Source organism: Lissotriton vulgaris, chromosome 5, assembly GCF_964263255.1.
Source record: "Lissotriton vulgaris chromosome 5, aLisVul1.2, whole genome shotgun sequence".
NCBI lineage: Eukaryota > Metazoa > Chordata > Amphibia > Caudata > Salamandridae > Lissotriton > Lissotriton vulgaris.
The window spans coordinates 167,169,757-167,196,208 of record NC_141693.1 but is presented as its reverse complement, the minus strand read 5'-3'; the positions used below and the strand labels follow the sequence as shown (position 1 = coordinate 167,196,208).

General features: G+C 44.5%; 1 protein-coding gene across 2 annotated transcripts in view; it reads right to left on the bottom strand.

Moving 5' to 3' along the window:
- ASTN2 (astrotactin 2) overlaps positions 1 to 26,452 on the bottom strand; it is a 2,581,355-nt gene that overhangs the window by 254,981 nt on the left and 2,299,922 nt on the right. Inside the window, exons 19-20 of one of the 2 annotated variants that reach the window (XM_086921094.1) lie at positions 22,477 to 22,625; positions 1,588 to 1,714 (exon numbers count right to left, since the gene is read on the bottom strand). In XM_086921094.1, coding sequence (XP_086777220.1) covers positions 1,704 to 1,714; positions 22,477 to 22,625 — 160 coding nt within the window. In that variant the 3' untranslated portion in view covers positions 1,588 to 1,703. Of the gene's footprint in view, positions 1 to 1,587; positions 1,715 to 22,476; positions 22,626 to 26,452 lie in introns of those variants that run through there. The other variant, XM_086921093.1, reaches the window with a different exon arrangement.

Here is a 26,452-nt window from a genome sequence, read left to right as displayed (position 1 = left end):
AGGACTATCCTGGCGAGTACCAGCCAGGTTCCCGTTGGTGGTGCGCCCGTGAGGTGTCATCTTGCTCTCACACACTTTTTTTCGTTTAAGCACATCACAATTTGACACGTAAGAGTGTGTGGTATGAGTGGTCTCACAACTGTTTCTTAGATATCGGGAACCAGGCGAATGCTTAAAGGACACATAATCCTACCAACTACCCCAGTAATTAGTGAAAGGGGAGTAAGGTTTGCAAATATAATGCAACAAATGGTATATCCCAAACAAAGGTAAACTTTGCAAGTGCCTATATAGTCTAGGTTTTTGTTGTACTAGTATGATATTATTGAACACAAATATCTAAGGCATCATTCCTCAAAATTGATACGTTTTTGATTGTGAGGGTGTGGAGGGAACTCTGAAAAGAATTGCATTGCTATTTTCAACCAGCGATGTAACACTTTTCATAAAGGAGGCCCTCAAAGTTGTAATATGTACTATGCACCCATCTTAGACACCAAAGACCAGAACATGGAGTGCTGACCTTTGTCATAAAATATTGAGGCGTAGCAGGTAAGGTGGGCCTATCTCACAGATGCTCACATAGCATAGAGGCTCGACCCTATTCTTAATGCACAGTGCACTGCATGGAGGGTGAACCTATGTTAAAAAACAACAAGGTGTGTGTGTGTGTATATAGCACATACATTTAGAGGTTCATAGTGGAATGTTAGATCTATTTTACAGGCACATGCAGTGTATTGTGTAGACACATAACACTGCTTTTAAAAGGTAGGAATAAAGTGCCACTCCATTTTATAAGCAATCACGGGCATAGTGTACGATGTTCCTAAAAGACACTCAGCTTCTGAACATGGCGAGGACATGGTATCCTTATAGTACTCAGAAAAAATGGGACATTGCTATTTTAGAGTATAATCAATCAGCCAATGCTTTCTTGCAAGATTTCAGCAAAAATATATTTTGAAAGGTATACAAATCAAAAGTTATTAAGAATAAAGTAAAATATGTGCAATATAGCTTCTGATCCTCTCTAAATCTTAACTGATCTCCTTTGATTGTTTCTTACTGTACTCTGGGAAGTAAGGCTGAAGGTCCACCTAGGTTTGACGCAGCTGTCTGTACTCCATGTTTTTTTTACATTTATGCCGAAACGTCTCTAAAATGTCCCCCACACTTGTTTTCACGTAGTGGTCTCTGACTGAAGGGACTAGGGAGACAACAAGGATGACCAGGTGAAGTACAAGGCCAAGAAAGAACATAAACTTTATTTATTCTTTGTCATCAGCAGTCTCTGTAGCCGGTTCTTGGGTCTCTGGTGTAGGTGTTCAAGTACTTTCCGCTCACAACAAGGGGATGTTTCCTTCGGTAGCCATGTTCCTCCAGGAGCGTGGCTGGTCCTTTCGCGTTGCCGGAATGGGTCAAGTTCCCTTCTTGGTATTTCCAGACGGCCTCTCTCTTCGGCGTCTGCCTTCAGGGTCTTCTTCGGGATCCTCATGCGTCCGTCATCTGGCTCTGTCAGATCCCTGGGCTCCACACTACCTCCGGTCCTCCTCTCGCGAGTCCTTTCCACTGGAGATGATGTCTTCTGCTCGAGGGAGGATGGATATGCGGTCCCTCACAGGGCTATCGGGATGCTGATAGGCCCATGTGACTCATCACATGAAACGGCCCGGAGTCCAGGAAGTTCGTCCTCAATCACGTCAATGGGAGGCTGGAAACAGAGTAAGAGAGAGACATAAGGGGGAAAGGTGTCCTTGCTCTCCTCCTCCCCCTCGACCTGACCAGGTTCATCGTGACAGACTGTCAATGTGCAAACTCTAGAGTGTTACACTTCATGCCTAAACTCTCTCTAACTGAGAAGCACCAAATGTGCTCTATCGTTTATACACTGGGTGAAATGTACCTGCTCTCTCTGTCTGTGGTGACTTCTCAGTTGATTGTAGCTTTCTTAGTCAGGGCTCCAACCCTTTTGCTGCACTTCGGGGAGGGAGGTCTCAACCTTTACCTGTTGCAAATAAGTTGGTTCCCAATAGCAAAACCCTTTCTTTCAACTGAGTATGTGTAAGAGCCTGTATAGATAAGGCCTATAACACTTGCTAAAGGGTGGAAATAATTAGCACCTTATTTACTATATTTTGATTCACTGCAGCGCAGCAAGCCTTCCTGCGGTGCTGCCGTGCATCAAAAGGAAAGGGCAAGAATGCGCCGTACGTACAAGATATGGTGCATTCCTCTCCTCTCCTGCGCCGGCACACAAACACCCTTACGCTATGGTGCAAGGGTCTCTGCGTTGCAGGGATGATTGTTTTTGTGCAGGAAGGGACACCTTCCTGCACAAAAACAATAATTAATCGCATATTGCTCCAATAAAAGTATTTCTCCTCATTGCTCCACTCCTACATCTCTCCTGGGGAGGCATAGGATTCTGACGCATTTCTAGGATCGTGACACTTTGTAAATCTGGAAATGTGCCAGGTTCCATGGATGTTGCATGCAAACACCCACAGCAACATCCATGAAACGCCTCTTTCCCGCAGAGTAATGAATAAAAGGGCCCCATATTTAGAAGTCCATGAAAAGTCACACAGGGTGGCTTTACGTGGCCTTGTAAATATAGGCAGGCACATTGCGCCACCGATGAGTCCTTAAAAGTGGCAGCACTATGGGCTTGTAAATAAGCCTCGTTGAATATTGTATTTACCCAATGTAGGATTAGGATATGTGCAAGACACTCCACACATACTGTGCTATGGGGGATTCAGAAAGATCTAATTTTAAGGGACTGCTGCTGAGACATCTGACTTGAGAATGAAATACATATCCTCTAGGTAATAATTAATAAAGAGAGAATCCACAGAAATGCCTTCTCTCCTGAGTGGCTGGCCATCTAAAAGTCAAAATACACCTTTGTGATGATTGGGAGCAGAGGCCATTTTAAGTTCGGGTCCTCTGCAGTCCCTTCTTTGTAGAGCAATATTATGAAGTCTTGAAATGGACTTTGTGGGTGCTCCCTAAGTATGTAGGTGTAGACTTCCCATTAAAATCCCGACACGACCAAGCTGGAAGTAGTGTCCTTGGACCCCGACTTGAATGCCTGAGTCCTCAAGAGTTGTTCTGTGGACAGGGTATCACCCAACAAAACCTTTTACCATACTCAAGGCCCTGTTTGTCAATGAATTTTGTCTGGGTTTACCCAAATAACATTGGACTTTTAACCTTAAATACTACAATTGCAGAAACCCGCATTCAGATAGTTTGGAAAATCCTGCAATTGTGCTACATCAATCGTGCCCTCTGAAATACACCAAACACATCTACAGTACATTAGATTCACTGACTATCTGTTTGTGTGCACGTTAAGGAATGATTTCCCAAAAACCCAAAGCCAGATGGTTTTTCATAAAGTATGAAACAGGTGCTACTGGGTGCCTGCCCACAGGCACACATTGGCCAGACTAAACTATTGATGGAAGCCACCATTTTACATTACGTTATACTATACTGTGTTAGCATAGTTGGTTTTACCATCTTTGAATTTATAGATACAGTATGTTTTTATTTTTGTTTCTGATTTCACCTGTTTTTGTCAAAACATGTGTCAAATAATTATTGATTTAGAATACCTTTCTCTGAGCACTTATGTTATATCTGAAACCACACTGCACACCACGTTTTGGCGTAAGTTTTGAATACTCTGAGAGACACTAGATCCTTGTCTATTCTTTAAAAGCAACACAATTCATAGAAAAAGGACCTCATGTAAGACTAAAGAATAAGTAATTGTAAATTGCGACCAATAGCGATTCGCAATTTGTGTTTTCTTATTTGGAATGTGAAAGCATGAATTTGAGTCAACTGGTCACAATTGGCGCACCAACTTCTATACTGAATACACTGACATTTTGTGACCCAAATTGTGTATTAATAGGTTGCTTCACAAAATACCAAATCGTAGTGGATCACTAATTGACTTACCTCTTTAATATGCATGAAGCAGGTTGCAAATAGCAACCCACTACAATTGGCTAGAGGCATAGGAACAGTGGCCTGCTGGGGTCAGCAGACCACCATATCTGTGATTGCTTTTAAATAAAGCAAACTTTCTTTTTAAAATGCAGTCAGTTTCCCATTAAAGAAAACAGGATGCATAAAAAAAACACAAAATGAAAATTTTACAAACATTTATGAATGGCTTACTATTTCCTTTGAGGAGGTGATAACATATTAATATTTTTCAACCGGATTTCGGTTGAAAAAAAATAATACATACCGTAAGGAACGGGTATTTAGAAGGGACGACTTAAACACTTCCCTTCCAAATACCGATTTGGTAACATGTTACTGAATTGCAGTTTGGGTTTTGTGAATACAAAAAAGCAATTTGCAGTGGCAAAGCCTCTGATTTTACGAATGGGAACCTTGCAACCGAGAACAAGAATTCTCACCCTTAATAACTTCCAGCAGCCAATAGAACCTAAAGTAAAGTCAACTGCCAGGGCGGTAGAAATTAAGAATCCCGCCCAGATAGTGTTAACACTGAATCCTGACTGCTGGGCGGGTGGAAGTGCTTTGGGTTATGTATTTAGCTGGAAACAAATCTTTCATATGCACCTATATTTCAAACTTAGAGGAAAGAGCAATTCCTTATTTGACATGAAAATGGGTTTGATCTGAGTATCAGGTCGAGAAGGAAACCCCACCAGAGAGTGGCATGGACAACTATTAAAAGTGTATTCTAGAAAACTGCAGTTTCTTTAGTTCTAACTATTTAGAGTTTTAAAAAAAAAGAAGGAAGTAAAATGTAAAGCAGGTTCCGTGTGTACTCCCACAATCTCAATGCACTGAAGGATGATTTGAATTTATAGGTGTATATAATTTTTCAAAATTAATTTCACATTTCTAGTTGCATACACATAAGTACTTTGCAAGAGAATTACATATGGGACACAGAATGAATGACAAGATATGCATTTAGAGGATAATAAATAAATGAGACTTTATATAAAATAAAATAGCTTGGATCCAAAACTTTAGTCTGGTCTTGACAGCAGAATTTAGAACAGTGCATAATATGCATTTATTTTAAGATATGATGTATTGTTCTTAATTTTCATCCTGCATAATAAATGGGCAATGTTCCTGTTGCTCAGTCGGTAAGTGCTTATTGGAAAAAGAGTGCTTCCTGAAGGCTCATGGTATGAACACACAATGGTTCACAAACAGAAAATGGTTTTAAAGCACTGCGGGCATGTGTACAATGCTGATGTTCTGCTGGGTGCACCAGTGCAGATGTTTTACATGAAGTAAATGATTCTAGGAAGTGCAGAAGACAATATGTGGTAGATGCTGTTCCTGTATTTTCTTCCAAGATAAAATAATTCATTTTGGTGATGAACATTTAAAATAGTAGTTCCTGAATGTGTATATGTTTCTTTCTGTAAGAAAAACTCAGATTTTTCTATTGCAATATTAACTCCATTGCACCAGTGAGTTGCCATTGACAGCAAGAAAGTGTATTGCATATTTTGACTTTATCCACATAATTGGTTGCACAATTAGTTTTTCATTGACAACACAGAATTCTACCAAACCTGTCTCAAAACTAGGGGCAGATTTATCATGGCATGGCATTACCTTTGGGTCACGTATGTGTCACAAGGACAACGCAATACCCAAGTTAGATTTAGCAAGCAATGCAAGGCCGCCTTCACTGCGTTGCATGGTAAATCTAGAATAACACAAGACTGCTCAAATCACTGACTTACGTGACTCTGCCGTAGAACGGTGCTCCAATTGGTGGAGCGTGGCACCTTCCCAGGTGTGCCAAGACTAGTAAACCTGAGATTGCGTCAAAATGCTACGCCTTCCCAGGTGAGGCGCAACATGAAATATCTTTATTTCTCCTCCTTGTTTCCTGCATTCTGTAGCACACATAGAGAGAGGAAAAAGCCTCAGATGATTGTTTTTGCGCAGGAAAGAGTCCCTTTCTGTTGAGATCTGACACAGTTCTGCCCATTTCTTCAGCCTGGACCACAGAAATCTGCAGTATTGAAGTTTGGGTTGACATCTGACTGAGGCTTGTCTATTCTGTGAGCCTATACCAAGGGGGTAGGGGCATATAAATGAGGCATGGCATCTAACAGAGTTTTGCTTATCCCTTTAGTCTGGTCCATCGGGGTGGGGGGGGGGGGTATAGGACTCATGACTGACATGGTTCAGAGGTCTGACCTTTCTTTGAGTTTGTAACAAGGATGGTGAGGGAATAGAGGTGAAGCCATACATGCCAGAGGTGTCTACATACATTCACTCTGGACCGGGAGGGTAAAGGTACTTCAGCGAGTCCTGACATCGGACAGAGGTCTATCCATACATTCGATCTGGACCACACAGGGGATAAAGGTATATGACTGAGGCCTGACACCTGCCAGAGTTTTGTCCTCACCTTCAGCCTGGACCAGGGCAAGTGAAGTTACGGCAGTGAGGCCTTGCATCTGTAAGAGGCCTGTCCATACTTTCAGCCTAGCCAGGGAAGGTGGCCTGCCATCTGATAGACGTCCGTACATTACATCAGCCTGGATCAGGGAGGGCAAAGGCACAGCAGAGAGGCTGATATCTGTCATAAGTGGGTCCTTCCCTTCAGCCTGTACCAGGGAAGGTTGATGTACTTCAGTGAGCCTTGACATCTGTTAGAGGTCCTTCCTGTTCTTCAGACAATATAAGAGAGGAATGATGTACTTTAGTCAGGCCTAACATTTGGCGCACATCTGCCCCCTTTTTCAGCCTGAACTAAGGAGAGTGGAGAATGAGGAGTGAGGTTTGACAGGAAAGGTGGACGCTTGACATCTCATAGAGGTCTGTCCATTGCTTCAAACTGTACGAGTGGGAGTGAAGGAACTACAGTACAGCCTCACCCAGCATCGGTCCATACCATCAACCTTTAACAAGGAGGATGGAGATATAGTAGTGAGGGACTACATTTTACAGGAGTCTATCCACTCCTACATCTTTACCAGTGAGAGCGAAGTTGCTGCAGTGAGGCCTCAAGTCTGACAGAAGCCTATCCAGACCAGACCTTCAGCCTGGTGCATTGAGGGAGGAGTTATAAGAGTGAGGCCGGACATCTGCTAGAGTTCTGTCCCTACCTTCAGCTTGTTTCAGTGAGGTTGAATGTACTGCAGTGGAGCCGCTCCACAGATGTCAGCAATCTGTCCATACCTTCAGTCTGTAAGAAGGAGGTAGAGTGAGGCCTGATATCTGGGAGGAGCCTCTCAATGCCTTGAGCCGTCACAAGGGAGAGGGAAGGTACTGAAGTGAGACCTCCACATATGTCAGTCATCTGTCCATAGTCTCATGGGTACTGCAGTGAGACCTCCACACATGTCAGACATCTGTCAATAGCCCCTGCCTGTACCAGGGAGGTTGAGGGGTACTGCTGTGAGACCTCCACACATGTCAGACATCTGTCAATAGCCCCTGCCTGTACCAGGGAGGTTGAGGCGTACTGCTGTGAGACCTCCACACATGTCAGACATCTGTCAATAGCCTCTGCCTGTACCAGGGAGGTTGAGGGGTACTGCTGTGAGACCTCCACACATGTCAGACATCTGTCAATAGCCTCTGCCTGTACCAGGGAGGTTGAGGGGTACTGCAGTGAGACCTCCACACATGTCAGACATCTGTCAATAGTCTCATGGGTACTGCTGTGAGACCTCCACACATTTCAGACATCTGTCAATAGTCTCATGGGTACTGCTGTGATACCTCCACACATGTCAGACATCTGTCCATAGTCTCATGGGTACTGCTGTGAGACCTCCACACATGTCAGACATCTGTCAATAGCCCCTGCCTGTACCAGGGAGGTTGAGGGGTACTGCTGTGAGACCTCCACACATGTCAGACATCTGTCAATAGCCCCTGCCTGTACCAGGGAGGTTGAGGGGTACTGCTGTGAGACCTCCACACATGTCAGACATCTGTCAATAGCCTCTGCCTGTACCAGGGAGGTTGAGGGGTACTGCTGTGAGACCTCCACACATGTCAGACATCTGTCAATAGCCTCTGCCTGTACCAGGGAGGTTGAGGGGTACTGCTGTGAGACCTCCACACATGTCAGACATCTGTCAATAGCCTCTGCCTGTACCAGGGAGGTTGAGGGGTACTGCTGTGAGACCTCCACACATGTCAGACATCTGTCAATAGCCCCTGCCTGTACCAGGGAGGTTGAGGGGTACTGCTGTGAGACCTCCACACATGTCAGACATCTGTCAATAGCCCCTGCCTGTACCAGGGAGGTTGAGGGGTACTGCTGTGAGACCTCCACACATGTCAGACATCTGTCAATAGCCTCTGCCTGTACCAGGGAGGGATACTGCCGTGAGACCTCCACACATGTCAGACATCTGTCAATAGCCTCTGCCTGTACCAGGGAGGTTGAGGGGTACTGCCGTGAGACCTCCACCTATGTCAGTCATCTGTCAATAGCCTCTGCCTGTACCAGGGAGGTTGAGGGGTACTGCCGTGAGACCTCCACACATGTCAGACATCTGTCAATAGCCTCTGCCTGTACCAGGGAAGTTGAGGGGTACTGCCGTGAGACCTCCACACATGTCAGTCATCTGCCCATAGCTTCAGCCCGGAGCCTCCAGAGGAGGGCAGCCCTCCCTGGCAGCTCTATCTGTGCTCTTCCTGGGAGATGCTCCGTGGCTGATAATGAGGATGACGAGGCCTCCGGTCTGGAGCGATGAGGTCACCTCCCGAGCAATGGAAAGAGAGGTGCTGCCGTCATCAGCCAGCTCCTGGCCCACTCAGGAGCGTGCTCCGTCTTACTTAATGGAACCTGTGTGATTTCTAATTAGAAGATTAGATCACACTGCTCCGCCGAGATAAATGTAGTGGATCATAGGTCAGCTTTAATCTAATCAATGCAATTCGAGAATCCCAGAATAGTAGTTTTCATTTACTTCATCAGCTACATCATTCCCCTGCCCACTCGGCGGAAAACCATTGAAACGCCAATCTGCGAAGGCAGGTGCAAACATAGAGCCCATTCACGGCGGAGGCTGCCGGGAAGAGGGTGCGCTCGCGGGTACGTACGTCAGCACGTTGAGGCACGAACGCTGCAAGAAACACTCATGCTCTAGGAGTACCACACAGCTCCGAGACTCCCTCCTGCAAGCCCTTCGCACAGCTTCGTTCCAGGCCAAGTCTAAATGACATCTTAAGTCCTCCACTTTGGTTGAAGCGAGGATGGTCACGTGCCCTGGTTTGCTTGAACTGCCTGTCCTCATTCCCATTGACCCTCTATGTGTTTTTGTTGCTTCCTGGTCTGTCATTGCCATTGTTATTCTTCTTTTCTGGTCCTGTTCAGACAGGGATATCATCTGCTACTCCTTTTGTTTTTCCAACTGCTAATCAGTTGTTTTGTGATGTTTGTTAGCTAGAACACTTCTCCCTCTCTTGTTAAGCGCTCTAATACCCTTGCACCAAAATGGCACTATAGAAAACTGTCAATAAATGATTAATAAATAAACAAACAGGAAAATAAACAAAAGCGCTTGAGTCAATCTAAACCACTGTGAAACACTCACTCCTTCCATTATTCCAGTTGTTGCAACGGCCTGCTTATGCAGTAAAGTCAATTGTAGGAAAACCAATTTTGTTCTCGCCCCAAAAGAGAATTCCAGCAAAAACTGTCATCCAACATCACCTGTGAATGGATGCACAATCAGTCATGTGCATGCTTGGGCCTTGTTGTGCTTCACTGGAGAGATGCAGCCAGGGGCGGCTCCTCCATGTGGGAGTCGGAGCGTCGCCCCACTGCTTTCTCGCAATGCAAGAAGCAGAAACGTAAAATGCTATAAGCACCATTTTACGTTTCTGCTTCTCGCACTGCGAGAAAGCAGAAGAAGGGTATACCTGGTTGTGCTGGGCAGGTGGGCAAGTCTAGGGAGAAGTGCCAGCCCAATGTTATGGGTGCTGACTGTTTGGTCAGCTCCAGGGCCGACCAAACCAGTCATAGCACTATCCGTTTTCTTCATGTAGGCTGCTGCGCAGCCTGCATGAAGAAGAACGCATCCCTGTAGACACCTGTAAGGGCAGCGTCCTAGCCAATCACAATGCTGCCATTGCAGCATTTTTTTGATTTGCTTAGGAGAAGAGAGGAAGGCTGCCTGCTTCTGCTTCCTGTGAGCAGAGAGCAGGAGACTCGACGCAGAAGTCCGGGACCGAAGGCAAGTTAAAAAAAAAAAAGATATTTATTAAATTAACCCCCCACCCCCTCCCTGTGCGCCCACCTGTGACTGGATGCAGCTTTGGTCTTTATGTTGCGGAACCCAAGCCTAGGCATCCCTCTCAACCTGAGGGAGACTCCTTGAGGCAGAACTGAGCTGTGTATGGAAATAGCAAGCATCAATCTCAACTAATTGGAATTAGACTAAGGGAAGCAGAAAGTCAACTTTCTGTAGTGGGTATCCTGATGAAACAGTAACTGCCAAGAGAAAAGCACAGACTGTCCATTGAAGGAAGGAAGCCCAGTATATTGGAAGCCCCTAAAGGCTTGCAAACCTCCACCGGACCTTGCCCCACCCTTACTCCAACCACTGCCTGCAAGTACTATTTTTATGACCAAATCTCCACCCAATATGACTTGCCCTTTATCACTAAGTGTTCATTCTACCCCCAGTCCCAACATGCCACAACAGGCCAGATATTGAAAACTGCCAGTCAATCCGAAAAGCCGACTTCACATCACTGAGGCTTGAACGCACTCCGTTGCAGTATAGCCAATTGTGGTTTCCCCCTGTTAGACTTGGCATCTTTGGCGTGGCTTGCCCTGACATTTTGCCTCTTACCTCCTGTATTTTTGATGCTGTGCTGGATTTCCTTTGTGCTGGCTTACATGCTTTGGGCACTTTGACAGGCCTAATCAATATGAAAGTGCAAGTGCTCCCTGTACAAATTGTTATTACAATTGGTTATCCCTGATTGGCATTTTTGATATACTGGTAAGTCCCAGGTAAAGTGCACTGACTCCAGGGCCTGTAAATGAAATGCTGCTTGTAGGCCTGCAGCACTGATTATGCCACCCACATAAGTAGCCCTGCAAATGTGACTCAGACTTGCCACTGCAGTGTCTGTGCGCAGTTTTGAGCTGCCATGTCAACTTTGCAAGTTCACCCACTTGCCAGGCCCTACCCTTCTCTTTTCATACAAGTAAAGCACCCCTCAGGTAGGCCCAAGGTACCCCTGTGGGCAGAGTGCAGTGTATGTAGAAGGTAGGGCATGTACTGGTGTGTGTGACATGTCCTGATAGTGAAAGACTGTGTATTTGGTTTTTCACTATTGAAAGGGTATTGGTCCCATAGGCTAACATGAGGTATTTTGTAACATTTTACAAATATAACAAACCTCCCATTGGGACAAGATAGAGAAATTGAGTTTAGGATCTCTGAACTCAGAATTAAATCACACATTTTACTGAGGATTGTTTGTGTGTTTGAAAATGCTACTTTTAGAAAGTATTATTTTATCATAGAGAAGTACCTCCAAGACCATAAATCAAAAAAAAATTCTATTGAAGAAACCAAACAATGGTTTCTTCAAGCATCCATGGTTCAGCATGTTTTTACATAATGAGTTGTTCAATAGTGTACACTGTACTGTATCACGCCACAATCTATTTATCCAATCACTTTTAGGGAAATAAACAGGCAGTCCTTTTTCTCAATTCATTGTTTTTTAAAGGACAGTTGTAAACACATACAAACACTGTACATGTGGTGTTTTACATACATTTAACGGAAATTGCGTTTAACAAACACATTGGTTTAGGACAAGACGTGTATAGACAAAAAGAATTACATGACATTGTTTATTATACATTTGAAAAGGTATTAAACAGGACACATACAAGAAGAAAGATACACAGTTGCGAATCCAGTGTCCTATACTGTCAGATTTGTGGGGCGTTTATCACTGTTACCTTCATGATTGTAGTCTGCAGCAGTACTACTGCGCCCTATTCTACTGGTGGTAAGAGCTTGAATTTGTATTCTGATGAGATCTTTAATTTCGCCAACTGTGATGCACAATTTAATGCGCAGATGTTACTCTCAATAGCCGCTCTTGACCTCGTTTGTAAGTGCACTGACGCGTTTTGACTTTCAAAATGGGCCTAAGGTGTATTTCAAGGAAGGTCTTCTTCAGGGCTGTGAACTTTGCGGACACATTAAGGCAGCTGATTCCTGTCAATTTTCTCAAGAGGTGTGTCAGGTTCCTTTGAGGACACCTCCTATTTCGTTGTTTGGCCCTTCAGGTTTGCTTGTGGATGGAAACCTTCTGTTGGGTTCTTTCAAGTGTCCTGCTCACAATCCCAAGGATGCCATGATGTCTAGCCTCTATGGTGGGTACACGTTTAGTTGGCGACCGTCTGGTGGATTGAGTTAGGGTCCATAATTTGTTGTGTTCAACTCCTCAAGTAGAGATTTCGTTTCCTGTGTCTTCTCATGCCAATTCAACAGCAGTTGAAAGCCTGAAGAAAGAATAGTTTGGTTTCTTCAATAGAAAAAAGATTTGATTGATGGTCTTGGAGGTACTTCTCTATGAAAAAATTTGCATTGATCCCAGCCTCCAAAGTCCTCAACTGGATCACTCTACTTTACGATGCACACTTTTAGAAAGTAGGCATTTTCTTATTTAACGATTCTGTGTGCCTCTGCTAGTTTGTGTATTGACTGTCTAGTTTTGGAGTGACAGGGGCTGGGGATGTACATTCACTGTAGGCAGTCAATGAAGCAGTTGGGGTGTGCTTGGCCCTTCCTGGATGACTCAGGGCTTTGCTGAATAGGCCTTGGCTCCATTTAGAGTAGTGGGAGGAGTTTTAATTGCACCTGAATAGGGCCAGTCATACTGCACCAGTGAGGACAGACCTGGTTTGGACTGGGCTTAGAGACCCTGGCACAAAGAAGAACAAAGACAAAATGGGGTCTAAGTAGTGGACCTTAAACCCCAGAACTTTAGATCACTTCTAGACTCAAGAGGAACCTTTGCCAACGAGAAGAGATGGAGAGCTGTGAGTACTGCCACTTTGCTGTGTGCTGTGTGGGGTTGGCCTGCAGTTGCTGCTTCTGCCAAAGAAAGGACAAAGACTACAACTTTGCTGAGAAACCTGCGTGAAGAAGAATATTCAAGGGCTTCTGTGTACTGGCCTCCTTCTGAAGTCTCAAGGACACAAAGACTTTACCCCCAGCTCCCCTGAACTTTACTGTTGGGAGTTCTGACCTGCCAGGAGGTGCCTGTTCCAGGTTTTGGCTCTGGAAGTTGTTCCTGCTGCTGGGAGCTGGAATAAACCTAGGAGAAGCAAGAAAAACAATCTCAGACGCCGTTAAGGATGAAGCCGTGACGCCACAACCTGCACAAAGGCCAGGGGCACCGCTCATTAAGTGCACGAGGCACCACCCTGCCTGCACCGCAGCTCCGACACCCATTGACGCCTGCAGTTATTGGCCTTCCCTACGCCAACGCTCGCACTGACTCCGTAATTGCCAGCGCCTGAATACAGTTATCAAGGCCCCTACAACTAAAGAGGGTGACTCCACAAACTTCACTTCGCATGACCTCACTGGAACTGATGCCTCGCCGCCAACACAACCGATTTCCCCTGTCCAGGTTTCGACACATTGCCTCCTCATGAACACAACACCTCGCCTCCCCCGTGGCAGCCTGGGAGCTAGCCTCAATCTCGGCACCGACGCCTCATCTCCACAACTCTGTGCATTGTCCTAGACTTTGTTTTCCCAGGTACTGTTAGTTTAGAGGTCCATGCGACTCTGTGCCCAATGCCACGCACATCGCAGTTGGCGCCGTACTTTGGATTTATTGCTGTCACGACGTCGTAATAGCCCCAGGTGGAGCTATTTATTTTCTACAGGCTTTATTCTTAAAATAACTGTTTTGAGTGCAATTTTACCATATGTATGTTAGATTTTTGTCAATTTGGTCCTGTTGAGTTTAGTTAAAGATACTTTATTTTCTAAACTGATGTGGTGCCTATTTGTGGTGTTATCACTGTGTTACTATGTGTTTTGAGCACAAAACACTTTACACATTGCCTTTGGGATAAGCCTGTCTGCTCATGCCAAGCGACCAAGGGGTGAGCAGGGGTTATCTAAAGTGTGTATTTCCATTACCCTGACCAAAAGCAAGGGTCCGCACATGGACAAAGGTGCCTACCTCTGCCAACCACAGACCCCCAGTTCTAACACGCCCACCTTCGGCTATACCAAGCAAGACACCCTCTCAGCATATGCTGACTGTTAGAATTCGGGGTCTCTAGTTTGCACAGGTAGGTACTTGTGACAAATAGGGACCCTGGCCTCTAGTCAGGGTAAGGGGGATACACTCTTTAGATAACTCCTGCTTACTCCCTTGGTAGCTTGGCACAAGCAGACAAGATTATCAAAGGCAATGTGTAAAGTATTTGTACCAACACTCACAGTAACACAGTGAAAACACCACAAATGGACTCCACGCCAGTTTAGAAAAATAGAAGTATTTAATCTAAACTAAACAAGACCAAAACAACAAAAAAAACATACACAGTTCAAGGATATGATTTCAAAAGAGTTCTTAAGGTTGCGTTAAAATAATCCACAGTTGCATCACGTTTTAGCCAAAAGAACCTTTAGATGCGACAAAAGTTCCAAGGGAAAGCTGCAGCATTGAAAAACAAGCGATGCGTCACTCCTGAGACCCTGGGGAGGCGATGCGACAACCCCGCTGGACGCAGCGGGCCTGTTGCGGTGACTCCGGTCTGTATGGGGAGGGATGCGATACCTTCTATGGATTCCGATGCGCAGGTTTCGTAGGAAGTGTCTCGCAAAGCTATGATGTGATGATCTTCGGGACGGCGACGATATCAGGTGTGGCGGCGATGTGCAGCGCAGCGTCGATCTTCTCCTCTCACAGCCCCTCAATGCGATGTCTCTGCGACAACTCTCGCAGAAACGTAATGCGGTCCGCAAGCAAGCGGTGCGACAATATCACCCAATGACGACAGGCTCTGCGACGAAACTCGCAGTGATGGTACTCTTCCCGCACCGGAGCGATACGTTCCGCAAGCGAAGGATGCATCGGTTCTTGCAGCGGCTGCAGGCACTGCGGCGATCTCGATCTTTGCGGTGGTGGGAATTTCCTCGCACTGACAGGGATGCGCTCCCCAAGCGAGCGATGCGCGAAACTTTGCAGACTGACTTTAGTTTCTTATTATCCAGCTTCCCAACAACAGGTACAACTTCCAGAGGCACCACGACTGGCCCAAGCACTCTAGGAAGGACAGACATCTCTCAGTAGAGTTCAGGGGGGAAGCTGGGGGTGAAGTCTTTTTGTTCCTGGGACTTCTTAACAGGGAGCAAGCTCTACTCAGGCCCTTGGAGATCTCTTCAAGCAAGGGGACACAGCACATAGCAAAGTCCTTCCCCCCTCCTTGGCAGCAAACAACTGCAGGTCAGCCCACAAACACACAGCAGGACAGTCCTTCCTCTTCAGTCTTCCAGCGTTCTCCTTGGACGAGGTTCCTTCTTGATTCCAGGATGATCTAATTTTCAGTAGTCTGGGGTACTGTACTTATACCCCAAAAAGTCTTTGTTACCTTTGTGCAGGAGGGCTCTGAGCCCGGTCTGAACCACTTCTGGGTGTTCCTTTAGCACTTTGTTTTCCTGGCATCTCCTTTCCTTTCAGAGAAAGGGGCAGGGTCGTCAGCCGCCCAGCAAGAGGTGGAGCCAGCATTGTGGAAGGCAGGCACAGCCCTATTCAGGCCCAGGTGCTATCCCTCCCACCACTCTAGATGCAGATGGAGCTATTCAGCCCAGGGATGGCCCACTCACCTCTGGGAGCCACCCGGCCCCTTTTACTCACAAACAAGACAGTCAATTCACAAACAGGCCAAGGCACACAGAAAGGTCAGACAAGAGAACAGCCACTTTCTAAAAGTGCTGTTCTCAAACACAGGATTTAAAAAAACACCTTTGCTAAAAGATGTGTTATTAAAATCTGAGTTCAGGGATACCAGACGTTTATGTCCTATCTTGCTCCTATGGGAAGATATGCAGGTAACCACTGTACACAGCATTCCTCATTATAGCCTACGGGCAATATAGCCTTACAATAGCAACAAACAAAAATGGCTGCAATTCACTATCAGAGCATGTCACCTGAACTAGTACATGCTCTACCTTTTACATACACTGCACCCTGCCGGGGGGTGGGGGGGGGGGGGGGTACCTTGGGCCTTCCGTAGCGGCCTAGTCAGTGGGGTCACTGGTCAGGTTGACATGGCAGTCCACTGACTGCACACAGGCACTGTGGTGGCAGGCCAGAGACCCCATTTTAGGGCTACTCATGTGGGTGACACAATCAGTGCTGCAGGCCCACTAGTAGTATTTGAATCACCAGCCCTGGCACACTCAGTGCACTTTACTAGACTGCTTGGTAATACAAATATGCCAATCATGGATAACCAATTACAATAACAATTTACACAGGGAGCGCTTGCACTTTGACACTGATCAGCAGTGGCAAAGTCCCCAAAACATCTAAACCAGCAAAAACGAAATCCAGCACAGCGTCAAAAATATAGTAGGTAGAGGCAAAAAGTCAGGGGAAACCACGCCAAAGAAACCAGGTCTAACACTGACTGTGACGAAGACACTCAGAGGCTACAGCCAGAAAGGGGTGTTAACATAAAAAAAACTTACTGCAGGACACGCAAGCCACTGAAATCACATAGCAGGGACAGAAGACTGGACGGCTTATTCATAGCATCCTGGAGTTTATTATCAAGGCAGGCCAAAGACTTCTCGGAAGAAGGCTACCCTGCCGGAGGCATGACACTGCCCAGAGCATGACAACCCCGCTGGAGTGCACAGGTCAGACATGTCATCCTCAGAAAGATGTCTTCCCTGTTGGGGGCCTTTTACCTGAGGCATGGACCTTCTCAGAGTAAGAGAACCCTGATGGAGTGTAAAGACAGACATGGCACTCCATTAAGCTGGTGGGAGTTTACCTGAGGGTTGGTGCTGCTCAGAGCAAGAAAACCATTCTAGAGTGTACAGGAGAAGCATGGCACTCCCAGAAAAAGGATCACCCTCCAGAGGGGAAGATGTGTTTAAAAAACACAATATGCCACTGCTGGGAAGAAGACAACCTTGTTGGAGTGCACAGAAGAGGCATGGCATTCTTGTAAAGAAGCCCTCCTGGTTGGGGATACTGTAACAGGTATGGCACTTATGGGGGGAAACCCCTGTTGCAGTGCACAGAATAGGACTGCCAATCTTGGAAAGAAGTCGACCCTGATGAGTATTAGATAAAAGGGGTATGGTGATGCTGAGGGGAAGTCTGCGGAAAATCATGATGTGTAGCATACAGGTCACATATTTGTATTTTATGTGGACAACTCAGTGGGTTACTGCTTTTGCGGCCTAGATCTTTGTTTCCCTGCAGGCCCCAAGTTATAATCCATGTAATGTAGCTCAGTGATTTATGAACCAGTGTAATGGAACTGCCACAAAAAGCAAGGCTTTAGTGTTGAACTTTACTGTTTCTTTCGCTATCTTTCGTTATTCTAAGGTTGCTCAAAAGGGTCTATTGGATAACAAAAACCTATTAGTTACTGCTATATAAATTGTAATTATTGTAATTACTCACATAGAAGAGTACATTTGACCCTTTTAGTCAATGTTTATCGCTTACACTCAGCGCTAGAAAAAAACACAACATGCCACCAAATAATAGTTGATCTCTTAAGCATTTGTGAAAGCAAGCTGAGTGTTTTTGTTTTTAGCATGGCATTGATGTTGGCACAAAGGATTTACAGCTTCAGCAAGCTATCAACCAGTACGAGACTCAAATAAAAGGAGTGATGATTGTCTTTTAAGTGAGGCATTTGTTTTGTGCGTAGCCGGAGCTGAAAATTACAGACCTTCCTCATCCCCATCAGGATGCTGCCCTGAAAACAAAGCAGGTTCTTCTGAAGGTGTTCGTGAGTCATCAAACTCCATTGGGACAAAGTCAGCCAGGGCCGGACTGGGGTACTTTTGTCACCCCAGCCCGGGGGTGGGGGACGGGGAGGGAGGGCATGCGAGAATGAAGCACTGCTGCTTTAGTTACTGTGGGCTGGTATTGCAGCAACACTGCAAAAACCGACCCCCAGTAACAAAACCAGCCTCCACCGCTGCAAAATCAGTCCCACCCTTCCAGCCTGGTGGGAAATGCCTAATGCAGGTAAGGCCAGCCCTTAACTCAGTATGTTTCATCAAGAATAGGCCGGATCCCAGATGAAGCTCAACAATAGACGTGGATCTGGAAACATCCTTCTAATTTCCAGTATTGAATAAAGGGCAAGTCAGGTAAATATCTGAGTAATTCCAGGCACATTATTAATATGTGTACTAAGAAATATGTAATAAAATGGCCCCGTCTGAACTTCATTGTAGTTACAAGAAATGCTTCATTTCCAATAGCTGCCTTTTGGGCATCTTAACTGTCATTTAGAAAGTAAAGCACATCATGACCAACTTCCACTATGCAGAATTAATACTTTGAATTATTCCATTAGGCTCTTTTAACAGATGATTAAGAGCCTTGATCTTTCCCACTAAGCAGATCTTGGCCTCTTACCATTACACCCAGTGAGCAAATCGAGCGGACATTCCTTCATAACCCATAAGTACATCAAGACTGGTCATCTTTATGCCCCATTGGCACATCATGGTCAGTAGCCTTTGTAGCCAATATCTGCCAGTTTCAATAAATCTCAGTTTGACATAACAGTGTCCTGTTGGTTCCGTTAGCACGCCCTGCCCATTTCCCATTATGTCCAATAAGCGCTTTGTGGTCAATGAATACCATGCTCAGCACATATATGCCAAACGTGATTATGCCATTTTATCATCAATCCCTGCCATGTTGCCATTATGCACCTTATCCCGTACAATTGAGGCCAGTCTCCATTATTTCTACTTAGGTCAACGTGGGCAAATTTTGGCTTATTGACATTAATCATTGCTAGCTCACACTCACCCAGCCTGCACATCATGGTGGGCTCAACATATGCCCAGTTAGCACATAAGGGTCAGATGCCATTGTACGAAGAGAGTAAATCATGACTATTTTTATGAGTTAACTTATTATGGCCAATGTCCATTTTTTCAAGTTAGCACACAATTTCCAACAACCATTAAACTTGCTTACCACTTCCTTGGGAGCTTATTCCAATATGCCACTTTAGCATACCCCAGGCAATTTACAGTATACTCAGCATATAAGTAACAGTTGTAATTATGCCCACTTAGAACATTGGGATCAGTTATCTCAATGACCAGTTCTGATAGGGCAATAATGACAACTAGTCCTGATATGCTAACTGGATTGAACAGCAGGGAATGGGATGGCATACCTCTGTGGTAACAAGACTGGGAGATCCAAAGACCACTGGCTTGTAGACAGAATTGGAAGTCAATGAAGTAGCTAGATATGTTTCTATTACAGTCAAGAATGTACTTTTAGAATAGGACCAACAGGGGAGTCAGACATGAAGCTTGCAGAAACACTGTGAACGCCATTGTATACTTGGAGAGATTGGGTTGTTTGATGGGGAATGAGTCCTTCTGAAGCAACAGCCTCACTCCTTATAAGGGTGAAGCACAAAGAGACCCTAAATTAGTCTGTGCTTTTTCCCTCTGGTAGCTTGGCACAAAATGAAATGAAATGAAATGTGATTTATAACCGCGCAACTTAGCCCAGTGGGCGTCAAGGCAAAAGCAGTCAGGCTTAACTTAGGCGCAACATCTAAAGTATTTATGCAGCACTAGAACAGTAATAAAGACATGGTACAAAAAACATCCCACAATATTTTAGAAAAATAGAGGAAAACTTAATAAATTGACACCAAAACAACAAAAATCCAATCTGTATTTTAAGGGGTTACTTAAGAGGGTGACACAATATGTACTGCAGGCCTATGAGTAGCATTTAATTTAGCGGCCCTGAGTATATGGTATACCACTTTATTCTGGACTTCTAAGTAGATTAAATATGTTAATCAGGTGTAAGCTAATTTTGTCATGATTTAGGGAGTGAGAAAAAGCACTTTAGCATTGGTTAGCCGTGGTAAAGTGCACAGTCTTATGTGAATTCAGCAAAACAGAAGGGGAGAATGCATAATGGGGAAGACCACCCTAAGGTTGACAGGTCTAACATGATAACCCAGTGAGACAACATTTTAGTATGCAACATTTCTGCTCTGTATCAATGATAGACACTAAGAGTCAGGTGAGGAGACAGCTAAACTGACACTCAGAGGAACCAATAAGCAAGCAGGCAACAGGAGAAGGAGGAACGTGACATCAGTCATAGTGACATACCACAAGGAAATACCAACAAGTATTAGTGGGGATACACATACAAGGTTTGGTGTTACAGCTCTTATCCCTGGCTGTTTTGAGTCTGCCTTGATTCAGGTAAAAGAGGCAAGAGTTTGAGATGGTGTTTGTAATAGATGATGGGGGAACTGGGCAAATAATCATTCTAATCACATATGGTTCTGTCGGTATTGTTTCAACATCTTCTATGCTTTTACCTGTTAGGAGAGGTCACACAATGAATCTCAGTCAGACATAATAATTACACATATTAATTTGCATTACATAATAACCATCAGACTCATCATTTCCTTTTTACAATATGAGTGAATATGTGAATCTCATTGATGAACTTGTTCTTTTTTAACTGCAGCACTGTTTTTGCACTGCACGAGCTCCTCGTTTGTCATCATTGGACCTGCACACCCTGTTTCAATTCTGATATACTGTATTGGAAAGACTTTTTGGAATCAAGTAGACAATATATTTTGAAAAGAAATGATGAGGTTGGTGGTTTTTATTATGAAAAGCAAATTAATACGTGTAAATAATATATGCAAGTAAGGTTCACTGCGTGACCTCCCCATAAAAGTAAAACAAATAGATGTCGTGGAAATAATTACAACAGAACCACATGTGATTTTACTGATAGTGTGAGATGGTAGCAGTTCCCAAATTCAGCTGTGATGCAAGGAAGGTATTTTCCATAGGTTGACAATAGAAACGCAGCCCTGCTACCAGGACTTTCTGTAGTGGTGAGAAGGATTTGGAGGTGTTTACCAGAGATCATCATGCTTATGCATTTCATATTTCATCCCAGATATCAACATCTAAATCTTCTACTTCAGCTGGCCCTAGAGACATAATCCCAAAGTCAGTGTCACATAGTGCATCTCAAAGACACTATTCAGTGGAGGATTCCAAAGCAAGAATTCAGGGACTGATCTCATCAGCACGAGTCAGGGTATAACAGGGCTTAATCAGCCCTGATCCTAAAACCAGGATCCTCTAATTCACACATGAGCAGATATATCCCAGGGGCAAGGTCCAATGGCTGATTCAATGGACAGAACAAAGGAAAATGTGTGAGTGTGTGATGCATACTCAAGGTCGAATTCCTGACAGCAGAGGAGATAAGCCAAGTTCCAAAGCATGAGCCTGGGCTTTAAGGTATATTTAGTACAACTAGGCTTTGAAGGGAGATTTGCTGACTGGGTACTGATTGTTGGGAGCAGACAAGACTGTTTTGGGAGATGTCCATCTTTGATTGACACTATGGGGACATTAGTGTTTGGGCACTCAAATTCTGTGCATACTACTAGCCCTGGAAGATGGAGACAGTCTCCCTTTCATGGGCTGTGTGAAGCATGTCTTACCAGGCAAACCAGAGAGTTAGCGTCCTATCCCAAGTCTTGTGGTATCTTGCGTTTTGAACAACCATTGAAGATAACGCAAATTCTTTATTTTTTTAATGGTCTCCAGTTTGTTTTGTGTTCCCCACTTATTGATTATCTTTGATTCCTTTTTCCTTTTCAGAAACTGTGCAGAATAAATTGACAAATGGGACAGGAACTCGGAGGTCTTGGGAGGAAGTCAAGGTGTTGGCCTTGGGTGCACTTTCCTTAAGTCATCGAGAATGAACGATGCACGACATAACATGATTTATACGATATGGTAGTAGAGGTATAGAAAAGCCGTTTATACCACCTTTGGTACGACACTGGTGGGAGAGGTGCTAGCATTGTAATTCTAGGAAGCCTTCAAACCCAGGGTGCATGACGAAGAGTGGAAGAAAAAAACGAAAGGGGGTGGCGGGAAGGAGTCAGGTGGAAGTGGAATCCAAATGGTACACAAGAAGAATAGTGAAGGGGAGGCAGGGTGCAGTTTCAGATTTTTGGGGAAACGGGTATCAGAACAGACATTTGAGGTATAGGGGATCATTACAAAAACTGCTTGGGTACACAAACCAAAAGCCAACCTGGTGGCATCTTCTGACACAACACCCACCCAGTGAAGCCTTGAGGAAATGTTTATTTGGTTCCACTGAAGCACATACCTGTATATAAATCTGTGTCCGAGTACTGATCCACTTTCTTATGATGAAGGATGTAATCAGAGACCTTGGTCCCAATTGATGGCTGCACATCCATCCACTCCAAAGCAACCACAGAGCTGGAGGGTTCTACAGTGGGAGACAGGCTGAAGCTAGGAAACAAAGAAGAGAGAGAACGCCTGTAACTGGAGAACCTGAAGCAGAAAGGAAGGCGTATTTCTATTGGAGTTTTGCCTGTATCAATTCTTGATATACTGACATAATTACCCCTTGGTTGGAAATATTCGAATCATTATATAGATAAGCAGAGAACTGAAGAGAGCGACTGGTGGCTACCTAGTGGAGGACAGATCTATGCTTTGAGAGAGACTGACCCCAGCAAGATGGGTGTGACTCTCTGCTGGAAGGAGAAGACAGAAGGGTGACAGGATATCTCTGAATGCATTATACAGTGAGACAAACAGACCATGGGATAAGTAGTGGGAAAGCTGACCCTGATCAACTCTATGCTGGGAGAATGCTAGATCATGGGGAGAGTCTATTGTGAGAGTGATGGGCTAGCACTGGACATATTTATATCTGAAGATAGACTGAATTAGAGGATAGAAGATTTTGTAATTCTAACACCAGAAACTGTGTGTTAGGCTGGCTCAGGGAGACTGGTCCAGGACCAGTGTGTGACAGATGAGCACTAGGAAGCTAGAAGAAGCAATGAGATGAAGCAAGAGTGTGGCAGGCAAGCACTAAACACCTTCATACCAGAGGAAGAAGTGACCCAGGGGAATGTCTGAGAGACTATCACTGAATTACTCTGTGGGGGTTTAGAGATGTCCATAATGTAAACCTACCTAGGAAGCAATGGAGAACTGTGCTTGCAGGTAGACGGGGCTAGGGACAAGTGAAGATGGGGTACGAAAAAGGAGCATAGGAGGTGATGACTCCTAGACATGCAGAAATACAAGGGCTGGCATTGGATGATAAGGGATTCCTTGAAGAGATGCCTGTGCTTCCTTGTCTCCATTCTGAAGTACTTAATTTGTAAAAAAAAATAAGAGCCAGGGCTCTAGTCAGGAGGCCACTGCAGCTCGCACCACACATTGCCCCTGCGATGCTGCTAATGGCAGTAACAACACAACTACTAATCGTCACACTCTTACAAGTGTGATAATTCTGACTATTTCAGGCCCCAAAGCTATAAGAACAGCTTGGGCAGTGATAATTAACTGTTGCTGTGGCCATCTTTAAATTAGACTGCATCGCCGCCTTGTGGCGGACTGTCACCAAGCACCGGTATAGACAATTCAGTTCCGGTGCTGCCGAGCACCGGAAACCACTGGCTCAAATTAAGCGATAACGCGCATGAGATCTGTGAAGAATATTGTCCCCGGGGCATGGAGATTAAGAGCATTTTTATCCAGGTCTTGTCATTTTGCATTTTGGCAATGATGGCGGCCGCAGTAACAGCAATGGGGCCGAGTAAGGGGAATCTACCTTTACACGGCCCCACCGCCCCACAGCTGTTTCCTGCACGGACCGAGGCTGAATTGTGGTAACAGCAAGGTAGTTGATGCAATAGGCTAAGAAGAGGGTGTGGGCTATGAGGGCGAGCCGGGGAATGTTGAACAAGCCTGGGATGAGATGCTTGTATTTCTTGAGCCTGTAGAAGTCTGACTGCTACAGACAGGACGGCTTTCAGAGAGACCAGTGAAGAGGTGGGGATACCTTCGAAAAACGCATTGCCTCCATCCATGTGGCACATGAATCTGGTACATGGTGTTTCAGACTATTATGTTTATGACCTTTGGCCCTTTCCACTTGGTAGTGTGATATAAAATGGGTTTTAGTACTGTATCTTATGTTATGAAAGTTTACAGGTTCATCGTGTGCTATATGCGCTCATAATTCTCCTATTTCTGCTTTTATTAGTACTAATGCTTTTGTAATAAAGTGTATAAGCCACTCTGGAAAACAGAATTCTCATTGCTAGCACGGTTGTCTCATAGTGTGACTCCCATGACGTATTCTCACAGTCATCTTGGGAAATAAGCGGTGCCTATTCACACTTTCTATACTAACTGCAAATAGTTTGGAAAGACAGTGCTCTGGCCAGCAGCCAGACAGAGGAATACTCTCCTGGGAGACAATTTGAAAGACAAAAGTGTGATTTGCCTTTGGACTTAGATTAATGACAGCTGACGGAAGGTGCGAGGGTCTAGGGTACATTTCTACAAAACAGAAAAAAAATATGTAGGAATTTGTTAGATAACATTTATAAGATAGTAGGTATTTTCTTTGCATTCAGTTTCTTATTATTCATATTTTCTAAGGCTTTAATAATCATCAGGTAAATGCTTGCCATTTTTATACACTTGCGAAGTGCATTCCAAAGATTTTTAGAAACGTGGGGGAATATTTGTGAGAGCTGTGCGTCAGGCTTGCACAACGCAGAGTGGTAGATGCCTGACGCAAACCTCTAATTAATATTCATGAAGCCACACATAGCCACTTTGCATGGCTCTGAATGACTTAAAAAATCTGGAGAAGGCAATGCAGCGCCTTCGTAGGTGTTCCAACAAAACTCCTGTGGTTTTTGAAGCATTCCCAGATTTACAAGGACTTATAAACCCGGGAATGGGCCAAAAACATATGCCCTCCCAGGAGAAACATAACGAGGAGAAATATCTTTATTTTTCCCCGTTTGTTCTTCTTTCTATGTGTGCTGCAGCTCGCATAGTAGGATGAAAAAGCCACTCAGGATTGTTTTTGTGCAGGGAGGTGCCCCTTCCTGCACAAAAACAATCTTGCATGCAACAAAGGCACACTTGCCCCACTCTATAAGGGTGCCTGCATTGGCCCCAGGCTCGCAAATGTGCACCAGTGTAAGGAAAAAGGACAGAAATGTGCTCTATTATATACATATGGCCAATTCCAAACCTTTTCCCTGTGACGCAGGGCAGTGCAGTAAGGTGACTTGTTTTTCGGCTCTGCGCAACAAATTCCATCAATATGGCCTATGATTCTTGTGTTGCCTGACTTCTCTGAACCAAGTTGGGGGGGTGCAAAATATATGCTGATAGAGTCTCTGGTAAGTATGAGAGGTCGCCATACCAACAATTACCCGAGAAACAGGTCACTGTCTGTCAGTTAGTTCGTTCCTACATTGAATAATTAATTAAAATCATTGCAATGTGTGTACAAAAACTTAAATGCAAATCAGGTTTTATCTGATGGGAATAAAAACAGTAAAAGTTGTAAGTTCATTGGCAAAGCAAAGGCTGAAACCAGATCATTGGTGTGCTAAAGTGGCAAGGCTGTCCAAAAGGTACATATAGTGCGTATTGTCTTAATGCAAAAGTAGATACAATCAGTTTTTATTGAGTCCTGTGAAAGTTTGAGAGTCATGGATAAATGTCTACTCAGACCTGAGCAAGGTAGTTCAAATGTGCAAAACAGTTCTTAAAGTGCATGCGCTCCAGAAGCCATAAAGCAAATTGTTGTCTAATCAATCTAATCATGTACTGGGAGACCGACTACTAAAAAGCATTTAAAAGGTTAATCAGAACAGATATTAAAAGCGAATCATACAAAATGTTAAAATTCAATTGTTCATGGTGATCTTAGTTGGGGCAGTGATCAGATTTGTCAGTGTCTTTAAGTAGTACTTGTAACAGGCTTATGTAATTTGCCTAATTTTGCCAAGTCACACAGCTCCACTATGTTAAAAACCAAATTCATAGCCTTTTTGCAGGTTTGTGTCCCGTGTGTGAGAAACAAGGGCTTTAACAGGGTGTGACAGGCATTCAAGAGTGCGGGCAGCAGCACAAAAGTTGGTTAAACATTTCCTTTTGGTATCCGCAAAGTGTACACTTAACTATCATGGAAAGGGAGTGCCATTTTGAATTAATTTCTTTAGCCTGTAGGCACATCAACCTCGCAACCACGATTTGTTTTAAACATGTCTTTCCAATTGCTCACCGAA